The 16,859-nt window shown below is 39.0% G+C and overlaps 2 protein-coding genes across 2 annotated transcripts in view; both read left to right on the top strand.

Annotated features, from left to right (window-relative positions):
* Positions 1–6,118: 6,118 nt before the first annotated feature.
* LOC116180125 lies at positions 6,119–6,728 on the top strand. The gene is made up of 2 exons (XM_031499976.1): positions 6,119–6,249; positions 6,302–6,728. The coding sequence occupies exons 1-2, from the start codon at positions 6,184–6,186 to the stop codon at positions 6,650–6,652; spliced, it is 417 nt and encodes a 138-aa protein (XP_031355836.1). The 5' UTR covers positions 6,119–6,183; the 3' UTR covers positions 6,653–6,728.
* A 6,752-nt stretch (positions 6,729–13,480) lies between these two features.
* The window catches only part of LOC116180012 (multidrug resistance-associated protein 4-like), a 4,105-nt gene continuing 726 nt past the window's right edge, over positions 13,481–16,859 (top strand). Inside the window, exon 1 of the mRNA XM_031499834.1 lies at positions 13,481–13,553. Coding sequence (XP_031355694.1) covers positions 13,481–13,553 — 73 coding nt within the window. The remainder of the gene's footprint in view (positions 13,554–16,859) is intronic.

The raw sequence follows: 16,859 nt of genomic DNA, 5'->3' as shown, positions 1-16,859 counted from the left end.
CCAGGAAAGATTGCCTGTCACGGAAGACCTGATCCCGGTCTACAATCTGTGTTTTTCTAAAGATGTGAGAGACTTCCGGGATAGGATCGTGCCAATGTTGACAGAAAAGTCTTTTCGTTCAACATTGGCACGATCCTATTCCGGAAGTCGCTCGCATGTTAAAAAAAAGATAGATTGTAAATTGACACAAGGTGTGCTGTGACCGGCAATTTTTCCTGGCGAGAGTTATATGTATCTTTAACCCTTAATATATGATAAGCAATCAAAGATACTATGAATGCCAATGCAATCAAGATGCGCAACTTTAAATGGTTGATATGGCTAAACGATTAAAGATAGATGCCGTCCCGGACTTTTTTGTAGTACATTTAATTGTCTCCAATTTTTTTTGTAAAATTTTGTGTATCTTAATTGGTATCGGCAGCGTTTCCATTTAAATTGCGCGCGACTATTATAAGTACCAATTCGTAGCATAATATTTGCTCTAAAACCGATTATATTATTATAAAAGTGTGAGAGGTACATCTTACCTCTCCACCGATTGTCACGGAACCACAAGTTCCCATTTAGTAAGAGTTCTTCCTAATTTTATACTCAAAGGCTACAGTGAGTATATTTACCACAAATACGTAAAAGTGTATTAATTTTTGGAGGTGTAATCTTTGTTCGGCGCAATACGATTTTTTGCACAATTTTATTAGATGAACCTACCATAAAAAATTCGATCAAATTAACCCACATCATTGCGCCTGCGCTATACGACTTTTGGCGGGGCCATTGACATTTTTTTTAAAATTTGTAAAGATTTGTTTTTTGGAAACATCACTTATACAAAGTCATTTTTTTTTAATTTCGATTTAACTTGTTAAATCCACATCTGGACATAATTGGTTTTTGGTTTTGAGGAGACATCTCGGCTCCGGCGGCGTTGCCGCCTTGCCTCGCTCTGATTTGAAACAGTCCATAGCTCGCCTTCGCCTCGCACTGTTCACTGTTCAACAAAGACAATTTCTCAGTTTCAGTTTTGGAGCGGTAAGAAAACGATATTGAGGAGACTGAATTTATAATTTTTTTGAATTTGTGAGGAATATTTTTGTTTTTTTGAAACATCATCTATACAAAGTGACTTTTTTAAGAACATTTCTATTCAACTTGTTGAATCCAGGTTTGCACATAATTGTACATTTTTTGGGGAATATCACCTATAGAAAGTGTCTTTTTTTTAAATTTCGATTCACCTTGTTGAATCCAGATTTGCACATCATTGCACATATGTTTTTTTAATTTTGATAATGCTTTTTGGTTTTCATAAGCTAAAAAAATTTCCAGAACCTTTATTTTTCAATCGATTCGGATGGGAAACGTTGCATCTGATAGCTAATAATTCGAGCTAAATATTCCCCATTGAATGTACCCGTCTGGCAAGTCTTTTAAAAAAATTATAACCGAAAAACTCACGCGTCTGTCGCCCTTAACTTAAAAGCCTTCGGATGACTTCCAATTTCAAAATATACCCAAAATACAAGCGGCCACGTATACAAGTAGTATAGGGGCCTCTATGGGCACCCTCCACTCATCCTCCTTTAAGCCCCGCCCCCTGGCTTTCTATTGGTTGACGTAGACTCCGCCCACCCCCCACTCCTTTAGAACGTGAACCTAACGTGAACGTTAACGTGAACTCAACGCAAAACATGAACTTAACGCAAACCTTAACGTGAACCTAACGCGAACGTGAACCTGACGTGAACGTGAACCTAACGCAAACGTGAACGTGAACCCGAACGTCAACCTAACGTGAACGTTCACGTTCGCGTTAGGTTCACGTTAACGTTCACGTTAGGTTGACGTTCGGGTTCACGTTCACGCCTCCTTCGCGACAGGCACTCCCGGTCCCGCCGTTTCCGCACCGGGGTGTCACTTTTAATCGCACCGCGTCAAATAGACGCCCCTCCCCGTCACCCGACGTCTCAGAAAACGGGAACAAAAGTTCCGGTGCCGTTTTCGAGTTACGAATTTTTTTCTACAATTTTCGATTTTTTCGCTTCTTATGGCAGCTACCCCCCCCCCCCCCCGCGCCGCCGCCGGCGCTACGACGTCCTAACTAGAACCGTATGGAAGGGGCCAATTTTTATCCCAGCGAATTTTCTCAGGTACCAAAAACGATCGATCCGAAATCGTTTCGAGAGGCTGTCATAAAAATTTCGTCCAAATCGCGGTACGAATTAAAAAATTAATTAAAAATGAAAATCGAGTTGTTCCTTAGTTCCTTATTTAAGGAGCGAAAAGCCAAACTTTACGATTATAAAGACTGACTGTGACTTCAAAAAGAACACAAATTTTGCACTTTACCCTTTGTATTGCATTTGCAAGGTTAACAAAGGTCAATGACGCACTCAACTTGTGTAGGAATTTATTTGCAGGGAATGTTGGCAATTTTTTGGATAATTTGATCAATTTTCGGAGGAGATGAAGTTCGATGGTGACCTTATGACGGTAATTAAGTAAAGTTCAAATGTTGGTCTGGCCTCTGCTCCTAAAAAAGCAGGGCAAGTGTGAGCGACCTTTGAACGGTAGCTTGATCTAGTTTCCAGGGTGCGATCAATCTTTGACATTTACCTTGATCTACTTTTCGCCTGACCTACCCAGGTCACTAGCAGAGAAGAGCGGAGTGCCCCTGACCTTCGCCTTGACCTGCTTTCCAAAGTCACGTGACAGATAACTTTTGAATTTCACTGGATCTACTTTCAAGGTCATCACCAGGTGGCGAGCGATCTCGAACTGGTCCTGTATTGGCCTTGTATACCTACCTCATACAAATGGGATCTTCGTGTACTGGGGGGTACTAAAAGGACTGTTGAGAACTAAAAACATTAAAGACCCTCAGAATTTATCGATCCAAGTGTCTTTAAAAAATACTCAACGTCTCTGAAAGGTTCTTGAAGAATCCTGGTTGTCACGGATTAAGTATTAAAGTGAAGGCCCATTGAAGAATCTCAAAGCTTTTAAAAGCTCGGAAAAACATTTGAAACAAACTCTTGGTACAATGCGATCTAATATGAGTTGCTGTCAAGTCACCTTTGGAATTTTTGTTTACATGGGAATTCGTATTTAACTTGAACTTCCAAAGGCGACTCGACAGCAACTCATTTTTGATCGCCCGTTATTCCTTCCGGAGAATTCAATTTAAACTTTGTTTTAGATTATCAAGCCGGAAGAACTCCTAGAGAGCGAAACATTTCTCGACGACGCTTTTTTAATGGTATCGCAATTGCATTGGGAAGACGACGTCGTATAGGAAGACAATGATATAAAACACTTTTGTTGTTAAATAGCTTCCTAGGTTAATTGAAGTAACGAGTTTAAAAATAGTACGAACACTACTTTCTGGAAGGTTAATGTTGAAATTTAATTAATGAAAACGACTGACGTTTTGTTATCCCCCGCCGAATTCGGTGAGATGACGCACATTAGTCTAAAAAGAAAAAAAGCGGAAAAATTTGATTGGGCTCAAAAAAGACCAATATATTGGTGAACTATTTTTTAGTCAATCTCACCGTATAGGTTGCTTCGCATTTTAAGTGTCCGCAGAAGTGAGTTTATTTCTAACGAATACCACCGAAAATAAGAAAATTGCGTTTTGTGCGTGCGCAACTTGTTTTTTTTTGTGCATCTGCAACATGTTTTTTGCGCATGCGTTTTAATTGCTTTTATTAGAGTGACCTACCACCAAAATTTGTTGCGGATTGCTTTTGCATCCCGTTCAATCGAGCATAAAATTCTACCGACCGAATAAAAAAAAGATTGAAATTGATATCAATATTCAAATTGATTAAGCTCGCTTCCAATGACATCCGGCCCAATCAAATCAGACGAAAACCGAGCGATTAAAGGGTTCTGGCGACCGAGCGGCCTAAGGAAGTTACCGAGCATTCCGACTCACAAAACTCCTAATATGGCATCGTTGCACCCTTCGTCTGGACGGGATGCGGCCTTAGTCCCACGGATGGTAGCTTCGCACCAACGCCCGCTCGGGCGAGTGCTTAACCAATTGTCCGACCCTGCGGTTCCTTTCATACTGAGCACAATTACTATAGCAACAAGATAGTCATCAGTAGGTTAAAACTAACCTGTATCACGAGGGTCTATTATTAATTAGATGCAATTTACCCATCAATGAAACAAAATAAACAAAATTCTTTGTATGGATGTTATTAATATAAATAAATACAATACAAAGTTTGTTCAAGGCAAATAACTTTCACGGGTGGTCGATTCCTTTAGGAATATTAAAATTATGTCAAACAATATTCCTTATGTACACTCCTAAAAATAACCGACCACCACTTTACACAAATTACAAAATTTAAAATAAATAAGTTATCTCGCTGGAAAACATCGAAAATATGGAAACAACTCGTTTCCAAGCAAACCGGCTTTAAGATCGCGATTATGCACAAGAATAATAAGCCAATATTCCTCTGTGTTGATATTAATTTTGACCAATTTATTGACTAGATTTTGTTGCGGGCAAAATGCACTGATTAATTGTCTTTGTCCCTGCCATATGCATTGGCTTAACAATAATGCCTCAAAGGTACGCAAAGAGGACGGGTCCCGACTTAAAAAGGGCCCCGACAAAAATATACAAAAAATTTAATTCTTTTATACAAAATTCTGAAAAAATTTGGAAATTTCCTGAACTCCTTCAATGGTATGCTTCTATTAATTCTTCACATATTATCCGTTACTAAAGGAAGAGATAAAACGTAAAAAGCGTAATGGAAATGCTGGCCAATGTTTTATTTGCGAAGGGCCATGCACCTGTTTTCTTACAGTTTACAATTACAGTCAGAAGAAAATTCTGAATCATTGTTCACGGGGGATATATATGGGAAAAAAACTTTTGAATTTGAATAATTTATATCTGATTTTAATCTAATACAAAACTTGATATGCTCAAAAGTAGCCAACTCAAATAGATTTAAAAGCAACTCCACTCCTTTCCCATTTGTGAAAAATATAATTCAGAAGTCTCTTACACAAAGTAAATGATATGCTTTGTTAATTAGCGGACTCTTCTCCAATTCAGAAGGTATCTGGAGATCCTGGGTACGGTAACCTTAGACTGAAGATTACCTACCCCTAGATACAAATAGTTCAAATAGTTACAATTAAAATTAAGTACATCATTACCTTTTGTTATGGCAAAAATATTACAAAAAGCTTGATAAATAAAGTTCGAACAGAATCAACTAGACTCTTACTGAACGCAGAAAGCAGTGACGCTAAATTTTACAATGGACCAGTGAACCAATGAATTATAAAATGCAAAATCAGCAAAGCTAAATCACTCTTTTCTGCATAAACAGATTAACATCGTTTGAAAATTGCTGATATTAGGAAAGGGTTCCCAAATATTTTTGAAGGCGGCTTAGTTTTATTGAATTTAGTTAATGAAGTGTATTACGTACGGCGGAAATTGAGGTTCACTAACTGTGCCAAGAGCATTGCACCACTGTAACATTACAATTGAGTGTTCTTGACTCGCACATGTTTAATACTTTATTCGATAAATTTCATTGAATCCCTTTAAGTAATTGAGTATGGAATCTTATTGACTGACCCCCGAGCGCTTTCTTTACTAGTTAAATATCGATTTCGGTTTTTATTTATTACGTCCTGGAAACTATATAAAACGTGAACGATCCCAAGCATGTCTATTTATACAATCAGTTATGTATTCAAATTTTGTTTATGTGACAATGTTTATGAAAGTGTAGAGCATCGAAACTGCGCCAAATAAATATCGTCCTTTTATGAGGATTAAGGTGGCTCGTACTAATACTTAACAAAGGTCTTGATCGCTCGTTAAGAAATATTAATTTAAGTAAATCGCTACATTATTTTAAAATTTGCATAGCACTTACAAATGACAGTAAAAAATTTCCAGATAAATTCTTTCAATGCGTTTGTCCGTTATTTGCAAAATCCCATTACCTTCGGTGTATAGCCCTTTTAATTTAAAAGTAAGGATTATTGTTTATGGCTGTGAATTACTTCAAAGTGGTAAATATAAAGGTACCGTGAGATTCTCCCATTGTTCATGACCGTATATACTCTCGACTTATCGCCTTAAAAGCTTCGTATAAAAGGAAGGTTATTAAGAATCTCGCTCTAGACAAAATGATTTTAAAGGTTTTCGTGATAGCTTTAGTGGCATGTCCGGCTGTCTTCGCCTTTGACTCGAAAGTAAGCATTTTATATTTTGGCATTTTTAGAAAAAGAAACCAATTACTTACAGCAAACCACGCAAGAGATATTAGACAAATGGGAAACCAAAATCCTCGAGAGTCTACCCGAATGTCTTCAATCTTCAGGCGTAACTCAAGAAGAGGTGGATAACTTCTTTCACTTGCAGGTTCGGGCCGCCTCGGTGAATTTGAAGTGCTTCATTAGATGTTTTCAAAAAGGTTTTAAGTTTTTGAACGATGATGAGGCCTTCAACAAGGTTGAAATCGTGAATGATATCGCTAAGGCCACGGAGGAGATGGTCGACTTTTGTATCAAAGATGCGGCCAACATAGCGAATCCGTGCGACAGGTCTTATAGGTTGGCGGATTGCCTGTTGCATTATGCCCATATCTATGTTTAAACCTCCATTAAATAAATTAATACTGTATTGTTTGCTAAAGGATATTAATAATAAAATAAAGTTAATAAGTAAGGGAGTAGATAAGTTACAATCTATAGCTATGACAAAATACTGGAAGAAATAGATTAATGTAAGATAGGAACAAGGATAGAATCGAACCACCGACCGATGGAATTGAGTCTGAGAGAGAAGATAAACAGATGAAGTAAAAAAGGCGCAAAGAAGAGGGGAGATACAGCTGTAGAGAAAAGACACAGGGGAGAAGTACGGAGGGAGACTAGAGGGACAAGGAGAAGAAATGGCAGGGAATGCAGAGGAGGAGTAGAATAATATAAAGGAGAGTATTAAAGAAGTAACGTAGAAACAAATAACTGAAGGGGAGGAAAGAGAAACAAGTATAAATTGTACACAACTCTTGTGCTGATAAAGCGCATTTTTTTTTACCGAAATAGCCTTTGTTTTGACATCACCAATGGATATGTTTCTTACAGACGTCTCAATCGCTCTTTGTGAGTACCCTCTTCCGACAATCCGTTCTTGAGGTATATGGGAATATACCCGATCACGATAAGAGGTCAAGGAGGAGGGCTATGGTTGGTACAAATTAATTCCATTCGTTGAGACCTTTCATTAGAGTACCATGAAAAATATTTCCACTCCCCCCTCCCCCTCCACCCAGTACTTTGATAAGAGGACAGAAGAAGGGCAGTAGTTGGTAGAAAAGGGTTCCTTTCGTTGAGACCTTTAATTAGAATACAATGAGATAAAATTAATTTTTAACCTCCCCCCCCCCCCACCCTCAGGCCCCGCCGCTCACTGATCTCGAAAAATAGTCGCACTGGAAAGTTATAGTTTGTACAAACCAATTTATTTCGATGAGACCTTTCATTAGAATACCATGAAGGGTAGAACATGTGTTTAAACCCCCCCATTTTCAAAAGTTTCGTGGGGGGGGGGCTTTTATAGTAGTTCGCAACGGCAGAAGTGGGTCCGGCGGACGGACGGACAAAACGCAAACAATAGCACATTTTTTTTTATTTCTTAAAAAATGCGCTAAAAGGAAAGGAGTCGTAGGATAAATAATGTACAGAAGAGAGAAATAGATATATAGAAATGATGGAGACAGAAATAAGAGGGAAAACAGAGGTAAGAGAACAGAAAGGAAAGTGCAAGAGAAAATGTAAAGAAAAAAGATGAAGAATCAGAGAGAATAGGAAAATAAAAATAGAAAAGGATTTCTGGATGGTGGAAAGAGATAAATAGAGCAAGTGGGAAGGAAATACAATTAGAGGAATAGAAACAACATTTTGTCAAGTAGCCACAAGGAAAGTAAGAGAAAGGAGAGGCTATAGAAGAGGTAGGAAGAGAGGAGGGTGAAGGAAATAAAATAAGCGGCAGGGAGATACGAGATAGGTAAGCTTGGATTTTCGCCAAAGATAGGTTCAAGGAAAAGATGAGAAATCTAGTGAACGATGTACGGAAAGGAGGGGATTTACTTGAAGAATGGAAGGAATGGATAATTGTGCCGATCTTCAAAAGAAGAAACAAAGTTCGTGTGGAAAACTATAGGGGAATAGGAGATAAACAAGGCCGATCCTGGACCGTTCAAGGTCGTTCGCCACCTGGTGGTGACCTGGGAAAGTAGATCAAGGTGACTTTCCACGTGGCAGTGTCCTTGGATTATTTGGATTAAAGGAAACGTAAAGTTACCCTTGAGCGATAACTTGAAGACTACTACCAGGGGAGAGCGGAGAGCGAGTGCTCTTTAAACTTTACCTTGATCTACGTTTCAAGGTCATTGCAAGGTTACTAACAGGGAGCAATACCCAAAGAATGGACGCAATGGCCTTCAAAATCTATGGGGCCAATAACTTCAAATGACCTTAAAAATGTAATTTGGCACAACAGAAATGAGGAAATGTTCTTGGAAGACCTTGAAAATGTATGAGGTCTATGACCTCGGATGATTGAAAATTTAAGTTGACTCCCAAAAAAGGGGCCGATGTCCTCGAATGACTTTGAAAATGACCTCGGCAGACCTTGGAAATATAATTCGACACCACAAAACGGGATCAATGACCTCGGATGGCCTTGAAAATGTATGGATCCGATGACCTAAAATGTAATTTGACGTTCCAACAATGGGTCACTGACGTCGGATCAGAAAAAGGTGTCAATGACCTTGCGTGACCTTCAAAATTTATGGTGTCAATGAAAACTGCAGTCATTGAACTGAGGTCATTGACTTTGGATGACATGAAAAATGTTATTTGCCCTCACAATTAGGGTCATTGACCTGGGCTGACCTCGAACATCATCATTTGACACCACGATCCAATTACCTTGTATGCCCTTAAAAATGTGACTTAACACCACATCAATTGAAGCCATTGACCTTGAAAATGTAATTTGTCGCCTCAACAATGAAATACGATCGCTACAGCTTCCCCTTTCAGTGTTGCAGCAACCCACTTTCCAAGGTCACTGACCACGTGGCACGCGACTTTCACCTTGACCTAATTTTCAAGATTACCGCCACATGTCTCGCCATCTTGACCTACCTTCCAAGGTCACCGCCAGGTGGCGAACGACCTTGAACGGTCCAGGATCGTTCTTGTTTATCTACTGAGAATCACTACATAAAATCTATGCAATCACACTGAACGAAAGAACACATTGAGACTCGGAAGAGGAGAGGGTGTTGGAGGAAACACAGGCAAGAAGAGGGAACGGTCGACGACGATACATACTATGAATTAAGGTAGAAAAGGAATTGGAAAAAATGGGCTTCCTTTCCAGGTGTTCACGTTTTTAATGGCAGAGTTTGACAGAGTGGGGGAGGGGGATGTGAAATAAAATAGAAATGGACAATTCCTAATTTCCTTTGACACCCGAAATTTACTTGTATGCCTTGATTTCTTCTGCTTTCCCCCCTCCTTTTTAACTACTTCCTGCTCTCTTACCCTTATATGCCTCCTAGGATCTTTGGACTGCCTATGTCTTCGAGATCATTCAATTTCTGGATTCCTGAATTGCTTTTGGTGTCGTATACACCATTGACTGCAGTGGATTTTTTTCATATCTGAATTCCTATCTTTTTCGTTTTCTGTGTCCTTGTCTTTTTAGCTACGACTTCTTCAATTTATTTGATTGCTCCCTAGAGACTCGTTTGTAAGACTTTCTTAGGACGCTAAATGGCGGTTAGGGAGGGATGGTCCAGGGGTCCTTGACTTAAGCGGGCGGTTTCTTACGCGAAATTATAGTTCCGAACCTACGTAATTCTTTTCTAGGGGTGGGAAGTACTAGGTTGTAACGTCGTTTCCGCCGCCGAAGACGAAATCAAGATACTGTAACTAATTCGCAGTTTGTAGCCGTTCCCGTAGAGATATCATGACAGAATCAGAAAGCTCTCTCCGATTGGAAGAGGAGGGAAACTTAATATTGCATGATTTCATCTCCTTTAATTACACGTAGAGAAACCTGATAAGGTTAACCTACCGCTTGACTCAACAATTTCGGGTCTCGATCGGTGTTAACTGAACTACCGAATTTCGGAATTTCAGCCCGGTCTTTCAACTGAGTAACTCTTGTGGTGTTGCAGCAAAACGTAAAATGGGTCGTGTTTGGTGTTGCTGGAAGAGCGCTTAAATAACATGAGTTTTTAGGGTAACGGGATCGAGTAATTAAAAGTAGTTTGGATGTTACTACCCGGGTACGCCGGCTGGCAGGAAATTCCAATGTTTCCTTTCCGCATTTTAGGAATTCTATATAAGGCAATAGCATGATTTAGGATGATATTTTGCCGCTTCGGCTTTTGCTTAAGAATTTTGATTGCGTTGATTATAAAAGGGGTTCGTTTTCCTTTAGATACACGATACACTGTTAGTTAAATTGTGTTTCCTTTCCCGCTTTGGAAAATCGCAACCGTTTCCATGTACCGTAATTCTGTTTTAGATTATTCGCCAGTGATCGACCGCCCGTTTCCTTTTTCTTCATCTGATTACCTGTGGCTTCGGAAACCGTTCCGAAACCGACCATCCTTGATCTGTAGCAAGGATCGACAATCTCCTGGTGGCGCTCGAGTAAACTATCCCGTTCCGCCATTTGGTTTAGAAAGTAATTCTGTTTACTTTTAGTTATAATTTATTTTTGTTTTATTTATTTATTCCCACACGTCTAACCTCGTCTTAATTTACCAACATTTTTACGTGGTCGCTCTTGAAGAATAATTTTAGCGCACCAAAGAGGGTACGTGCTCGCTGACCGTCCAACTCAGACTGATTTAAGAATTCCCGCACCACGGTCTCGGTAGCTTTTTATTTCGAAGATGCACACTTGCTTAGCGCTCTTATTCCAGACATATTTTCGTTCACGTTCGCTATGAAGCGGTATTTGTTAACATTTTTTGTGATATTGTGGCTGAACTTGAGCGAACCAGAGGGCCGATTTGTCCTTACAAAAAGGAGGTAATTTTACACTCACTCACTCGTGGGGAATTGCTTGTACTTTTTCTTCCATTGGTCGTGTGCCACCGCGTGTGACTTGATATCCCAAGAAACGGACTTCTTGCTTTCCGAAGTAACATTTGCTGGCGTTGATAATAATTACGTAGTCGGCGAGGCTTTAGAACAATTGTCTGAGGTGTATCGATCCGGTAGATTTCTGGCCTGCAGTGCCCTGTAGTCCTCGCACGGTCTCCACTAGTTGGATTTCTTCGGCACCAAGTGCAGTGGCGATGCCCAAACACTCGAGGAAAGTTAATGGCGTTAATTCTCGTCCTAATTGGGTGGTTCAGCTGTGGTTTGTATGTGATTCCCTGGTGCATAAAATCGACCATCAATCGGTAATTTTCTTATCAGCGAGAAAACACGTGCGTTAAATGATTTTCGCCTGAAAATAACACTTCTTATCGCAAACGACCAGATGTAACCTACTTCTACCACCTTATCTAATTTGAACAATTTTCAAAAAAAATTAAAAAAAGAATTGAAATTATTTCACATACAGGGTGGCCCTTATTGAAGGTGGAGACACCAAAATAACGTGTACGGCACGAAGTTCACACAACAATATACAAACCTCTGGAGGCCCTTAGAGAAAGATAAAAGTATAAGAGACGAGCCTCCTGCACAGCCTCTTGGAGTCAAAAGGTTAATAGTTCAGGTACAAATCAACATTGGTCCTAATCTCTATTATTACGTCATTGTTAGCTTATTTTAATTATTAATAAGCGATGGTATTAATATTCATGAGTTTGAATTATATAAAAGTAATAAACACTGTTGATGTAAAAGGAACCGTGAGATTCTCCCAATTTTTAAAACCATTTCCACTATAAAACAAAGAATGGATGATGCGTTTACATCTTAACGCACTTACTCCTTATAATACATCCTGTTCTTAAAATATGGAAAACCCAAAAAAATGGCTGGAGTCCAGCTTACCCCCAAAAAATAATTACGCTCTCCTTGCACCGTGCGCCATGAAGAGTCACTTGCATAAGGAGATCATGGAGAGTGGTTTTTTAGGTTTCAGTAGTTGACCCTGTATATACCATTATCTAATCGCCTTTCAAGCTGCGCATAAAAGGAGGAGTTTTAAGAAACTCGCTCCAGATGAAATGATCTTAAAAGTTTTCGTGCTAGTGTCAGTGACATGTTCCGTTGCCTTCGCCTTTGACTCAAAAGCAAGTATTGTATATTTAGTCGTCTTTAGTAAAGAATCAATTACAGAAAACCACGCAAGAGATATTGGACGGATGGAAAAATAGAATCCTTAAGAATACGCCGGAGTGTCTTCAGTTGTCGGACGTAACTCAAGAAGATGTGGACAATTTCTTCCAGTTGCAGAATCGGGTCGTCTCGGCGAATTTAAAGTGCTTCGTTAGGTGTTTTCAGAAGGGCTTTAAATTTCTGAACGATGATGACACCTTCAACAAGGATGAATTCGTTAATGATGTCGAAAAGGTCACGGGGGAAATGGCCGAGTTTTGTATCAAAGATGCGGCCAACATAACAGATTTGTGTGACAGGTCTTACAGGTTATTTAGTTGCCTGTTGCATTTTGGCCATGTCTATATTTAAACTGTTGAAGTACGCTCTTAAAATGTTTTAAAATGGAATAGGGTGTTGTTACGTAGTCAATGTGTTTAATATAAAACTGACCATTTACTTACTTGATTAGTGGCTTCCATTCTACCTTTTAAGAGTGTCATTACCCTTTTTGCCCCTGCTGCAGAAATATATGCCGAAGTGAATGCCGGCATTCATCTCAAAATGCAACTTTAGTCTAAGGTTACCGTATCCAGGACCTTAGATACCTTCTGGACTGGAGGAGCTCCGACTAATTAACGATGCATTTTATGCACTTTTTGCAAGAGACTCCAAAATGTTATCTTTCCCAAATGTGAAGGGATTGGAAGGTGCTTTTAGATCTACTTGAACTGGCATTTCTTGAGCTTATCCAATTTTGTATTAAATTAGCGTCGGATTTAAATTACCAAGGGTTACTTTTTCGAATTGTTAATCTTTGTATATTGTAGATGTGATATTAGCGTTTTCCTCAGTTACCTTTCATGTTCCAGATTTTTCCTTACTACTTAATCTCTGTGAATTAAAAATTTTCTTTGGCACAGTTCTTTTGTCCGATGAGTTCTAGGGAAACACGGCATTCTTTTGGCTTTAAATGTATTCTGTCTTCATTTGTAGGAACTCATTCGGCTTTTTGATTCATTTTACACTTTTGATCAATTATTATACTTTCTTTTCAAATTCAATAAGTATATTATTTGTGTTCTACCTTTCCGATAATAAGCTTGGATATGTGCCGATGCCGTTTGTTGATACGCCACCAGCGGACAGCGAAGTTGAGGTTGCTACGGGGCCTATGGGCGAATTGGAGAGTTTGGAGATGTTAGTGCGGAGACAGGAAACTGCCTTAGAGGAGTTAGTTCAGAAAGCATGGAATTTTAATTGCCGCCATCCATATTTTATTAACCGTTGGCAATTGGGGACGGATTCACCTATCACTCCTATGTGAGGAGGATATAATTGCGTTTTTTCCTCTTCTTCGTAAGTACCGCCAGTTGCAATTAATGTACCTACTTGAAGCGTATGTTTTTTTAGGTTTCAGTCGATATTTGTCACATTGTAATTTCCGACGATCGACGATTGTTGCATTCTTCTATAACTAGCCCTCTTGTTTGTGATGAATGTACAGGGTGGCCAAATAAGAATGCGACGTACTGTATCTGGGAGCCTGTCCATCGTAGAGGCTTGCGGTAAAAAAAGTTATTACTAAAACGGCCATGAGAAAAACTTCTATCTCTAAAAATGAAGTGGTGGGGGGTATTCAAAGGTTTCCGCAAAGAACACCCTGTATCTTCGAAACGACTGAGCCGATTTTAACAAACTCGAGTTAATTGAAAAGAGTTGTTCTTCGGCTACAAATATTATAATACTTGAAGTTTTGTTAGTTTCACATATCGCCGCTTGATGGCTTTTTTCGGCATTCCGACAGAAATAGTTAATTTTCTCAAAAAAATTAAATGTGTTGGTTTTATTATTTTTTTTTCATGAAAAAGTAACTAAATGATGCCTAAACAAGCTCGCGAAAACCGCATCTCGATATCTTATTCCTAACCTAAAATTTAGGCCAAAGAAAATTGTATACCCTCAAAATTTTATTTTTTAAGCAAATTTTTCCGCAATTATTTTTATTATATAACTTGTGACCCTATTCTATTCTATTTCTATTCTCAGGGGAGCCCTAAGGTAGATTTATTTAAAAAAAGAAACTCCGTAAATGCTCGAAATGCTGGTCATCATTTATATATATCTTTTCGCGAGCTTGTTTAGGAATCATTTAGCTACTTTTTCATGAAAAAAATTCGAACCAATGCATTTAATTTTTTTGAGAAAATTAGCCATTTCTGTCAGAATGTCGAAAAAAGCCCTCAAGCGGTGATGTGTGAAACTAACAAAACTTCAAATACTATAATATTTGTAGCTGAAGAATAGCTCTTTTGAACTAACCCGAGTTTGTTTAAATCGGCTCAGCCGTTTCAAAGATACAGGTTGTTCTTTACGGAAACGTTTGAATATCCCCCACCACTTCATTTTTAGAGATACAGGAAAAATTGTCAAACAAAAATTGTTCAAATCATCGTCTCCTTCAAAGACCGGACATTTTTTGTTAGGATAATATAGCGGAATTCATAGAAACATCACTTTTTAGATTCCAGATTGCAGTTACGCCCCCTAGCGGTCATTTCAGAAACTTAAAAATATTTTCCAGGTTTGGCTCGTGGCCGTTTTAGTAATAAATTTTTTTACCGCAAGCCTCTACGATGGATAGATTCTCAGATACAGTACCTCGCATTCTTAGTTGGCCACCCTGTATATTTTAGCTTATCAAGGAAGAGGGGTTACCTTTGATTTTCTTTTAGGGTTTTAATTTATGGTACCAGTTTAAGATCGACTTTTAATCGACCAGCGCTTAAGCGTGGACACGCTTTCCCTACCATTCTGTCATCGTACGAATTTGGAGTTGATAGCCTTGAATTAAGCTCACCATTTGCCTGACCGTTCCAACACCTTTGGCAAATTTTTCACCTGCTGATAACGAGCGACTTGGAAATGGGTCATCGGGTCAGGAACAAAATTTGATATCAAAATTCAGAGAGGCAATTTCCGTAACACGTGGTGGTAAACTGACCGTAACTGATTCTTGTTGTAGTTGTTTGAGATTGGCCAGTTATTAATTATCATTTGATTGTTTATACCTATTTAGATTAATTAGAGACTTCAATTCTTTGTGTATATTTTAATAATTTCAACTGTTTCGTCCTCGCAGAGTTAAATGCCCGAGTGTTAAGCGGCATTCATCTCAAAATATAACTTTAATCTAAGGTTACCGTATCCAGGACCTTCAGATACTTTCTGGACTGGAGAAGGTCCGGATAATTTACAATGTATTTCATGTACTTTATGTAAGAGACTTCGGAATGTTATTTTTCACAAATAGGAAAGAAGTGGAGTTGCTTTGAATTCTATTTTTTTTTTATTTGCCTTTATTTTTGAGTGGGCGGGGTTTCAGCCAAGGCTGCTCTACCAACCCAACCCACTATACATTTACAAATATCCATGCCCGAACCCGAATTCGAACCAGGGACCCTAGCACCACAGTCCAGCTTCAACTGAACTGCGCCACACGGGCCGGCTGGTCATTTCTTGTAATGTGTAAAATGTGTTTAGCGTTTTCCACACTTGCCTGTCTTGCTCCAGATTTCCCTTTAACAGAAGGATGATTCGAAATTTCCTTCGGCTCTGCCCTTTTATCCGATGAGTTTTAGGGAATCATAGCATTTCTTTGGTTTAAATGCATTCTATCTAAATTTGTCTCTTTCGGCATTTTAATTCATTTTACACTTTTGATAAGTTTTTCAATAAACGCTTTGGCTTTTAAAATCAATGTGTTATTTGCATTCCACCTTTCCGATAGTAAGTGGGGGGATTGAAGTGGGTATAAAAAACGCGAAAAAACACGTCGATTTGAGTTGTAAGGGGGACATCCGTTACTTCACACTTTACGTTACTTTACACTCCTGCTGTAAACCCCCTAAGCAGGGTTGCCAACACTTCAGTAAATTTAAATTGAACGTTGGAGCGAGTGACACATCATTAGAAAGGACTTTTAATTTTCTACACGCCTACGGTTTATTCGACCGAGTCGTTTGTAGGATACAGGGTGTCAAATCACAAGTACACAGCTGATGAATTATCTGATATGTCTGATGCCAATGTTTTGGATTGAATTTTGGCTCTGTTTTTAGGCACTGATGGTAAAATATTGATACGATTTCATTTGAGTGAACCAGACGTACTTACGTTACATAGTAGTAGATAACCAATGTATGTTCTGAACCAGGAAGTGACGTCACACCAATCAGAAACGAGGTCGTGACCTCACAGCCAATCACAGGTGTAAGGTCCAACATATTTTAGAACCGGTACCAGTACACATAGCTGTTGAACTAGGTGGAAAAGCTGTTGGACCAGTAGAAAAAGCTCTTAGACCGCTTCACTAACCTGTTGGACCAGCTGAAAGAGCTGTTGGACCGCTTTACGAACCTGAAAGGGAAGAGCGTAGTCGTCCCTCATTGGCTGTGACGTCACGACCTCGTTTCTGATTGGTGTGACGTCATTTC

This window comes from Photinus pyralis, unplaced genomic scaffold (assembly GCF_008802855.1).
Source record: "Photinus pyralis isolate 1611_PpyrPB1 unplaced genomic scaffold, Ppyr1.3 Ppyr1.4_LG9, whole genome shotgun sequence".
Classification (NCBI taxonomy): Eukaryota; Metazoa; Arthropoda; class Insecta; order Coleoptera; family Lampyridae; genus Photinus; species Photinus pyralis.
Note: the sequence above shows the minus strand (reverse complement) of the source record. Positions and strands in the feature narration are given on the sequence as shown.

Coding starts and splice junctions, on each gene's coding strand:
- LOC116180125 (XM_031499976.1), top strand. CDS start 6,184: ATGATTTTAAAGGTTTTCGTGATAGCTTTAGTGGCATGTCCGGCTGTC. Junction 6,250..6,301: donor TCTTCGCCTTTGACTCGAAA/GTAAGCATTTTA, acceptor AATTACTTACAG/CAAACCACGCAAGAGATATT.